General features: G+C 46.3%; 1 protein-coding gene across 1 annotated transcript in view; it reads left to right on the plus strand.

Annotated features, from left to right (window-relative positions):
- The window catches only part of LOC142917351 (uncharacterized), a 28,726-nt gene extending 23,154 nt beyond the window's left edge, over window positions 1–5,572 (plus strand). The window contains exon 3 of the mRNA XM_076061986.1: window positions 5,564–5,572. Within this exon, the coding sequence (XP_075918101.1) occupies window positions 5,564–5,572 (9 nt within the window). The remainder of the gene's footprint in view (window positions 1–5,563) is intronic.
- The last annotated feature ends 5,796 nt before the right edge of the window (window positions 5,573–11,368 follow it).

The raw sequence follows: 11,368 nt of genomic DNA on the forward strand, positions 1-11,368 counted from the left end.
TGTGGAAGTGGAGGTGTGGGTGGACTTCCTCCGAGACAATCCAAAGTCAAGTGGAGACCCGGTAGATGTGTAAGCCAGAGACGATGTCGCTACAATAGATGCACCTTTGTCACAGGCCTTTAATGACAAGAATGTGAAGTTGAACACTCATTTCCTAGGTTCAACCTGCAGAGTAAGAGCGGCCAGTCTTTGTGGACCTGTGGGTTGGGTCAATCTCTGACCAGGAGCGAGAGCCAAGCAGCTCCCAAGCATTCACGATGTTCTCATGATAATTGCTTTTACGCTTTGCTCGCTTAACCGCCTCAGCAACTCGGAGTTTCGTGTCTCGTCTGAAACGCTCGAAGAGCATCCCCAAGTAGCAGCTGCCCCTGTGTGGCACAAGGTGGTGGCCCTGCACCAGCCTGCATGTGGACAAGAGCCTGTCAGTAGGAGGCGATGATTGATGCGTCATCTCAGTTGTGTAGTTTGTAGGCAATCTTGATTCGAAGCTTTCGTGACTGCAGGAATCCACATTTTTGAGTTATTTCGGTAAAGTCACCACGTGGGTAGAAACATAACAGACCACGGCGTTTAGATCACAACACAAGCAATCGTCATCAGGTGGGACAACCACAGCAAGAGAAACTGCTGAAGTAGTAGGCGCCTACTCCAGTAGTTTCTTATTGCTGCTGTGCTTGTCCCACCTGATGACGCCAGCATGCAATGGCCTACTCGTTTTGAATGACGCAACAATAGTACGTTGTACATACACTGTTAAGCAGACGGTGCGTATTTGTAAAATAGCTTCTTGTTAATACGATGTAACGTGATGCAGTCAATTTCGCTGCAGTAATTCAATGTTGTTAATATGCCCGTCAATGATTTAGAATGAATACTTGTCTGATTGTGCGCGTGCATGTATCATTTTGCCTGAGGGTCAAACAATGAATAAGTGATGTTACGTCAAAGTGTGTGTGTGTGTTTGGAAGTAACCTGTACAGAGAACTCAGGTGAGACCCGTTGTTCTTGTGATACAGGTCAAAGGGTACTTTTGTGTTTCACGAAGCATCTGCCTCTGGAGCAACTCATCGTCTTTGAAATAGGGAGCACGCTCGGATCATTAATCAGTTACAAGGCATACCACTTGAAAGTTACACGTATAGGAGGAGGTACATTCTCTACAACACGAATTGTAGTTTTGTCTTACGTGTTGACGTAGATTTTGTCTAATTGGGACTAGAAATGCACCTTGCTAATTCTCGTCTGGATGTTCGTAACCATCGGTTGAAGCAAACCCCACTGCTGTTGTTGAGACGCTGTGCACCAATAAGGGTCCAACACATTGACGGCATTCAGGCCAGGAAAGTCACAACATTTAAACATTAAAAGCTTGTATCAATTTATACAGGTCAAAGGGTACTTTTGTGTTTCACGAAGCATCTGCCTCTGGAGCAACTCATCGTCTTTGAAATAGGGAGCACGCTCGGATCATTAATCAGTTACAAGGCATACCACTTGAAAGTTACACGTATAGGAGGAGGTACATTCTCTACAACACGAATTGTAGTTTTGCCTTACGTGTTGACGTAGATTTTGTCTAATTGGGACTAGAAATGCACCTTGCTAATTCTCGTCTGGATGTTCGTAACCATCGGTTGAAGCAAACCCCACTGTTGTTGTTGAGACGCTGTGCACCAATAAGGGTCCAACACATTGACGGCATTCAGGCCAGGAAAGTCACAACATTTAAACATTAAAAGCTTGTATCAATTTACATCTGGAAGACTTCATTGAAAAGGACATTTCGTGTGAATTTTCTCTCGTCATTAAGTAGATGGCCTTGCCGGGGGTTCGGTTCAATGCGGACACAAACAGTGTACACACACAGTGTACACACGCAGTTTATACACAGTGTACACACACACAGTGTATACACACAGTGTATACACAGTGTACACACACAGTGTAGACACAGTGTACACACACAGAGTACATACACAAACAGTGTACACAGTGTACACACAAACAGTGTACACACACACTGTATACACACAGTGTATACACAGTGTACACACACACTGTGCACACACAGTATACACACAGTATACACAAACTGTACACACAGTGTACACACACAGTGTACACACACACAGTGTATACACATAGTTTACACACACTGTACACACACAGTGTACACACAGTGTATACACATAGTGTACACACACACAGTGTACACACACAGTGTACACACATAGTGTACACATACACACAGTGTACACACACAGTGTACACACACTGACACACACACACAGTGACAGACGCACAGTGACAGTGACACAACAACAATCGCCATTCGCAACTAAGTGGTGGTGACGTCACCACGACGCTTGTGCCAGGCACAGTGACACACACACAGTGACACACACAGTGACACAGTGACACACACAGTGACACACACAGCGACACACACAGCGACACACAGTGTACACACAATGTACACACACAGTGTACACACACACAGTGTACACACACAGTGTACACACACAGTGTATACACAGCGTACACACACAGTGGACACACAGTTTATACACACAGTGTACACACACAGTGTATACACATAGTGTACACACACACAGTGTACACACACAGTGTACACACAGTGTATACACATAGTGTACACACATACACAGTGTACACACACACACACAGTGTATACACAGTGTACACACACAGGGTATACACAGTGTACACACACAGTGTACACACAGTGTACATACAGTGTATACACACAGTGTACACACACAGGGTACACACACAGTGTATATATACACACAGTGTACACACACGCAGTGGCACAGAGTTTATACACACAGTGTATACACACAGTGTACACATACACTGTACACACACAGTGTATACACACACAGTGTACACACACACAGTGTACACACACACAGTGTACACACACAGGGTATACACAGTGTACACACACAGTGTACACACGGTGTACATACAGTATACACAGTGTACACACACAGGGTACACACAGTGTATACACACACAGTGTACACACACAGTGACATAGTGACACACACACAGTGACACAGTGACGCACCCAGTGACACACAGTGACACACACAGCGACACACAGTGACACAGTGTATACACAGTGTACACACACACAGTGTACACACACACACAGTGTATACACAATAATGTCCACGTTGTTGCTGAGCTCTAACACACACAGTGTACACACACAGTGTATACACAATAATGTCCACGTTGTTGCTGAGCTCACACACCCAAGGGAGGGAGCAATGGAAAATGAATCTAAATCAACTTAAACTCCAACTCTGTGACGTCCAAATTCTGCATTACCTCATCGGCGTGAAACGCCAGGGGGAGGTGTACCTCGCTAGTGACATCATGTCACCAACGTATTCACCCCTCCCCCGTCCACCGCGCTCTTGCACATGATGTCACCTCCGCTTGGGTCACTGCCGATATCGTTCCAGTGCCAATCCTTATTTGGGCAAAGCTACGCCCAGTGACTGGAGGCTCATTAACATAATGTGTATCGTTAAAGCCGTCGCGAGTTTATTGCGACGGGTTCAGCACCCACGACATTTGGGCGCAACATTAACATAATTTATTCATGGTCTAATTTATTTATTTACGGAGCCGCTCATTGTGGGAGGAGCGTGCCTCGTACCCCGGAAGTGACGTCACGTCACCTGCTGCTGCGTGACGTCACGAGGTAACAGGCACTGAAATCTGAGGTGAAAAATTCTCATTGCGATTGTGGTTGTTGTGGTGGTTGTTGTTGTTTACCAAGGTAGCGCCTCGCTCTCTCGCGTAGGGATGTCAGTTGAGTAGCAGCGAGCATGGGAATCGATGTCCAGGTTGGAACTTTACAACGCGGGGCCTAGCCACGCGGGGCCTTGCCTCCTGCCCTCGCCTGATTGCGTTCTCTTTAATTATCTCGCTTAAGTTTAATTTGTCTTCACCCGGCTCGCCACTTTGTAACTTTGTTTCATTGTAAATATTCACGCAGTTTTTATTTTCTTTTGTTAGCAGGCCAAGCCCGCTTGAGCTGCTATACCGCTCTTGTTATCAGAAGCGACCTGCCCACAACAACACAAGGTGAGGCTTTGTCAACGTGTGTGAATGTTTCGACTTAAAACTTTGGTGACTGCAGGAATTAATATTCTTGGTTCTTTCGGTAAAGTCACGTAGATAGAAAATAAAATAAAAATAATAGATAATAAATTAAATGAAAAATAAAAAAATAAAGCAAAAACCACGTCGTTTCGATCGCAACACAAGTGGTCTTTATCTTATTAAATTTAATCTGTTATGTTTATTTTCTATCTACGTGACTTTACTGAAAGAACCAACAATACGTGCGTCAATGTATCTATCGGTCAAAGACGCTAAGCGCGTGCCGCTGTTGACTCTGAATGTGTGGAGGGGAACACCTTCACCACGGGGAGAGAGAGACAGAGACACGGATAACCTCGGCTATGTTGATTGATCCTCGATTCATTGGTGGAGTGAGGAAGAATTAATGCTGAGCAGATGAAGGTGGCCAGGCATGGTTCTGGTCACACCACCACCTGTTTACTCATGGCAGTGTGTGACAGTGTCAAGTTTGTGTTTGCAGTAAAGTCTATTAACTCTATTGCACACGGAGGTTATATCAAAACAATAGTTTATTTTTGTTTTCCTCTGGAACTTTATACGAATGGAAACAGGAAGTTAACACAACACACACATGCAGCTGAAGTCGGATCTGTTCATCCCCAGCGTTTGTGGGGGCTGATGCCCCCCCCCACTCCCCATTACGTAGGGGCTGATCTCCCTCTCACCACGAGCGGGGGGTGGGCGCCACGTCTAATGGGTGGGGGCTGATGCCCCCCCCCCACCCACCCACTCGTGTGTGTCTCACCGTTAACACCGCGGTGCACACACAGACACTAGTGACACTCGCGTGTTTCTCACCGTTAACACTGTGGTGCACGCACAGACACTAGTGACACTCCCGTGTGTCTCACCGTTAACACTGCGGTGCACGCACAAACACTAGTGACACTCCCGTGTGTCTCACCGTTGGTGCACGCACAGACACTAGTGACACTCCCGTGTGTCTCACCGTTAACACTGCGGTGCACGCACAAACACGCGCCGGCGCGGGCAACCGTTGGTATTTTAATATGCGTGCGCGTCACACCCACACTGATTTATAGTCACCCACACACCGTCGTACGCCGACCGCTGTCCCACCGCTCTTCACACGCACACATGCACCACGCGTCACAACGTCAGTCTGTGCTCAGATTTATTTCCGAATAGGGACCCCCGTTTATGGCCCCCTCCAGCCAGCACCCTTCGGACAGCGCCTAACCTCCTGTCACCTGGCCGTCGCAGAGTGCGTCTATCCCCCAAGCTCGAGCTGACGGAATTGGCCCCCCTCCCCGTACCCACTCACCTCTTCAGCTGCCCCATGGGGGCTGGGGAAGATGCTTGCCTCGGGGACTTTTTCTGGCCGACCGTTTCCAGCTGCACCCTGCATGCGTCGCAGGGACGCTGAGGACGGCTGGTCTCCGCCACTCCAGAAGGACTCTGATTCATTCCGCCCCTCCGGCCCCCTTATGTCTCCAAAGCCCCCCTTAACCCCCAGGTCACATGACGTCATCCTTGCGCATCCAATCGAATCCTCTTTGCGGACGTTTTGAGCGCTCTGGCCGTTGGGGGGGGGTCGCGTCATCCCCCCCCCCCTTCTCATTGTCTCTGTGCCTGCGTTCCTCGCCGTTGACTCATCGATAATCCCCTCGCTCCCTCCAACTTAAGTCAACTCTTATCTGCCCAGGGGCTTTTCCCTCCCACCCCACTGTTTACCCTGCCGCTGGGTGCTGGCCTTGAGGTTCCACCCCCCCCCCCCCCCCCCCGTGTTGTGTTTGCTTCATCAACACTCTTTGCTGTGTCAGCTGAATTTAGCTTTTTATAAATATTCCTTTTGTAGCCAGACAGCCGAAATTGTGTGCTCGGAGTTTTGGGTGAACATTCATTTTGAAGATACGAGGGCTTCCAGGTATATTCGTGACCATTTGCCCTCTCATTGTGTGCCATAACAGCCCGTGTGATTAATTTTTGAAGCTTTTTCACTTTTTCATGAATATATGAATAAGTAAAGACGTGTAAGTCATATGTGACTGTGTATATATGCATTCCTCTGTGCCTCGATACTGACGTGTAGATGGTGTGGATATTCTTTTTTTCTGTCTGCAGCTGATGCTGGTCTGATGGAGCAAAGGCAGTCAGCACAGCAGCTCGGTACGACAAGCCAACAATGCGACCAGCGTGCATACAGCACGGATCGGACTGTAAATTTTACACAGCACCAGATAACTCGCACAGGAGAGAAACCCTTCAAGTGTAGTGTGTGTAACAAGGCATTTGCATGGCCATCAGTTCTTCAGAACCACCAGAGAACACACACGGGAGAGAAACCCTTCAAGTGCAGTATGTGTGTGAAGGCATTTGCACAGTCACACAATCTTCAAGCACACCAAAGAACACACACGGGAGAGAAACCCTTCAAGTGCACTGTGTGTGGGAAGGCATTTCCAGATTCATCTACTCTTAAAACACACTGGAAAACACACACAGGAGAGAAGCCCTTCAAGTGCACTCTGTGTGAGAAGGCATTTGCACAGTCAGCAGTTCTTCAAAGACACCAGAGAACACACACAGGAGAGAAACCCTTCAAGTGCAGTGTGTGTGGGAAGGCATTTTCACAGTCATCTGCTCTTACAACACACCAGAGAAGTCACACAGGCATCAGAAAATCCACAAGGAGCGGAATCGGAGTCTGAAATCATCTTGTGAAAGTCAAAGTGCTGTAATCAGCCCATCCCTCATGAAACAAAAACCAGAATAAAATTCCAGCTTGGACACTTTTAAAGGTATCGAGGTGAAGAACGAAGAAGTGAAGGTGAAATGTGGTGAAGTGATGGGGAAAAGCGAAAAAGTGACGGTAAAATGTGAAAATGAAGATTCACCGCCAAAATGGGACCTTCACATCAATGGAGGCAACGTGAAGCAGGAGGAGAATTCTGACTGTGAGGCAGAGCGAGGCAACTCCCAGCAATTTGTGGAAGTGGAGGTGTGGCTGGACTTCTTCGACAATACGAAGTCAAATGGAGACCAGTTAGTCGATGTGTAAGCTTGAGACAATGAAGCTCCAATAGCTTCACCTTTGTCAACTTGCAGAGTAAGAGCGGCCAGTATTTGTGGACCTGTGGGTTGGGTAGATCTCTAACCCGGAGCGAGAGTTAATAAGCTCCCAAGCATTCACTATGTTATCATATTATTTGCATTTATACGGTGCTTGCTTAATTGCCTCAGCAATTCGGAGTTTTGTATCATATCGCATCTCAAACACTCGAAGAGCATCCCCAAGTAGCAGCTGCCCCTGTGTGGCACAAGGTGGTGGCCCTGCATCAGCCTGCATGTGGACAAGAGCCTGTCAGTAGGGGGCGATAATTGATGCGTCATCTCAGTTGTGTGGTTTGTAGGTAATGTTTAGAATTTGCTACATTTTGACCCAGACGCCAGCATGCAATGGCCTACTCGTTTTGAATGACACAATCGTATGTTTTACATACACTGTGAAGCAGACTGTGCGATTTTTTTTCAAAGCTTTTTGTTAATACGATGTAACGTGATGCAGTATATTTCGCTGCAGTAATTCAGTGTTGTTAATATGCCCGTCAATAGTTTAGAATACTTGTCTGACTGTGCGCGTACATGTAACATTTTGTCTGTGAGGGTCAAACATTGAATAAGTGATGTTAGGACAAAGTGTGTGTGTGTTTTGGAAGTAACCTGTACAGAGAACTCGGGTGAGACCCGTTGTTCTTGTGATACAGGTCAAAGGGTACTTTTGTGTTTCACGAAGCATCTGCCTCTGGAGCAACTCATCGTCTTTGAAATAGGGAGCACGCTCGGATCATTAATCAGTTACAAGGCATACCACTTGAAAGTTACACGTATAGGAGGAGGTACATTCTCTACAACACGAATTGTAGTTTTGTCTTACGTGTTGACGTAGATTTTGTCTAATTGGGACTAGAAATGCACCTTGCTAATTCTCGTCTGGATGTTCGTAACCATCGGTTGAAGCAAACCCCACTGCTGTTGTTGAGACGCTGTGCACCAATAAGGGTCCAACACATTGACGGCATTCAGGCCAGGAAAGTCACAACATTTAAACATTAAAAGCTTGTATCAATTTATACAGGTCAAAGGGTACTTTTGTGTTTCACGAAGCATCTGCCTCTGGAGCAACTCATCGTCTTTGAAATAGGGAGCACGCTCGGATCATTAATCAGTTACAAGGCATACCACTTGAAAGTTACACGTATAGGAGGAGGTACATTCTCTACAACACGAATTGTAGTTTTGTCTTACGTGTTGACGTAGATTTTGTCTAATTGGGACTAGAAATGCACCTTGCTAATTCTCGTCTGGATGTTCGTAACCATCGGTTGAAGCAAACCCCACTGTTGTTGTTGAGACGCTGTGCACCAATAAGGGTCCAACACATTGACGGCATTCAGGCCAGGAAAGTCACAACATTTAAACATTAAAAGCTTGTATCAATTTACATCTGGAAGACTTCATTGAAAAGGACATTTCGTGTGAATTTTCTCTCGTCATTAAGTAGATGGCCTTGCCGGGGGTTCGGTTCAATGCGGACACAAACAGTGTACACACACAGTGTACACACGCAGTTTATACACAGTGTACACACACACAGTGTATACACACAGTGTATACACAGTGTACACACACAGTGTAGACACAGTGTACACACACAGAGTACATACACAAACAGTGTACACAGTGTACACACAAACAGTGTACACACACACTGTATACACACAGTGTATACACAGTGTACACACACACTGTGCACACACAGTATACACACAGTATACACAAACTGTACACACAGTGTACACACACAGTGTACACACACACAGTGTACACACACACAGTGTATACACATAGTTTACACACACTGTACACACACAGTGTACACACAGTGTATACACATAGTGTACACACACACAGTGTACACACACAGTGTACACACATAGTGTACACATACACACAGTGTACACACACAGTGTACACACACTGACACACACACACAGTGACAGACGCACAGTGACAGTGACACAACAACAATCGCCATTCGCAACTAAGTGGTGGTGACGTCACCACGACGCTTGTGCCAGGCACAGTGACACACACACAGTGACACACACAGTGACACAGTGACACACACAGTGACACACACAGCGACACACACAGCGACACACAGTGTACACACAATGTACACACACAGTGTACACACACACAGTGTACACACACAGTGTACACACACAGTGTACACACACAGTGTATACACAGCGTACACACACAGTGGACACACAGTTTATACACACAGTGTACACACACAGTGTATACACATAGTGTACACACACACAGTGTACACACACAGTGTACACACAGTGTATACACATAGTGTACACACATACACAGTGTACACACACACACACAGTGTATACACAGTGTACACACACAGGGTATACACAGTGTACACACACAGTGTACACACAGTGTACATACAGTGTATACACACAGTGTACACACACAGGGTACACACACAGTGTATATATACACACAGTGTACACACACGCAGTGGCACAGAGTTTATACACACAGTGTATACACACAGTGTACACATACACTGTACACACACAGTGTATACACACACAGTGTACACACACACAGTGTACACACACACAGTGTACACACACAGGGTATACACAGTGTACACACACAGTGTACACACGGTGTACATACAGTATACACAGTGTACACACACAGGGTACACACAGTGTATACACACACAGTGTACACACACAGTGACATAGTGACACACACACAGTGACACAGTGACGCACCCAGTGACACACAGTGACACACACAGCGACACACAGTGACACAGTGTATACACAGTGTACACACACACAGTGTACACACACACACAGTGTATACACAATAATGTCCACGTTGTTGCTGAGCTCACACACACACAGTGTACACACACAGTGTATACACAATAATGTCCACGTTGTTGCTGAGCTCACACACCCAAGGGAGGGAGCAATGGAAAATGAATCTAAATCAACTTAAACTCCAACTCTGTGACGTCCAAATTCTGCATTACCTCATCGGCGTGAAACGCCAGGGGGAGGTGTACCTCGCTAGTGACATCATGTCACCAACGTATTCACCCCTCCCCCGTCCACCGCGCTCTTGCACATGATGTCACCTCCGCTTGGGTCACTGCCGATATCGTTCCAGTGCCAATCCTTATTTGGGCAAAGCTACGCCCAGTGACTGGAGGCTCATTAACATAATGTGTATCGTTAAAGCCGTCGCGAGTTTATTGCGACGGGTTCAGCACCCACGACATTTGGGCGCAACATTAACATAATTTATTCATGGTCTAATTTATTTATTTACGGAGCCGCTCATTGTGGGAGGAGCGTGCCTCGTACCCCGGAAGTGACGTCACCTGCTGCTGCGTGACGTCACGAGGTAACAGGCACTGAAATCTGAGGTGAAAAATTCTCATTGCGATTGTGGTTGTTGTGGTGGTTGTTGTTGTTTACCAAGGTAGCGCCTCGCTCTCTCGCGTAGGGATGTCAGTTGAGTAGCAGCGAGCATGGGAATCGATGTCCAGGTTGGAACTTTACAACGCGGGGCCTAGCCACGCGGGGCCTTGCCTCCTGCCCTCGCCTGATTGCGTTCTCTTTAATTATCTCGCTTAGGTTTAATTTGTCTTCACCCGGCTCGCCACTTTGTAACTTTGTTTCATTGTAAATATTCACGCAGTTTTTATTTTCTTTTGTTAGCAGGCCAAGCCCGCTTGAGCTGCTATACCGCTCTTGTTATCAGAAGCGACCTGCCCACAACAACACAAGGTGAGGCTTTGTCAACGTGTGTGAATGTTTTGACTTAAAACTTTGGTGACTGCAGGAATTAATATTCTTGGTTCTTTCGGTAAAGTCACGTAGATAGAAAATAAAATAAAAATAATAGATAATAAATTAAATGAAAAATAAAAAAAAATAAAGCAAAAACCACGTCGTTTCGATCGCAACACAAGTGGTCTTTATCTTATTAAATTTAATCTGTTATGTTTATTTTCTATCTACGTGACTTTACTGAAAGAACCAACAATACGTGCGTCAATGTATCTATCGGTCAAAGACGCTAAGCGCGTGCCGCTGTTGACTCTGAATGT

This window comes from Petromyzon marinus, unplaced genomic scaffold (genome assembly GCF_048934315.1).
Source record: "Petromyzon marinus isolate PM22_M1 ecotype Great Lakes invasive population unplaced genomic scaffold, UKy_Petmar_22M1.pri1.0 PM_G_Scaffold_47, whole genome shotgun sequence".
In the NCBI taxonomy this organism is placed as follows: Eukaryota; Metazoa; Chordata; class Hyperoartia; order Petromyzontiformes; family Petromyzontidae; genus Petromyzon; species Petromyzon marinus.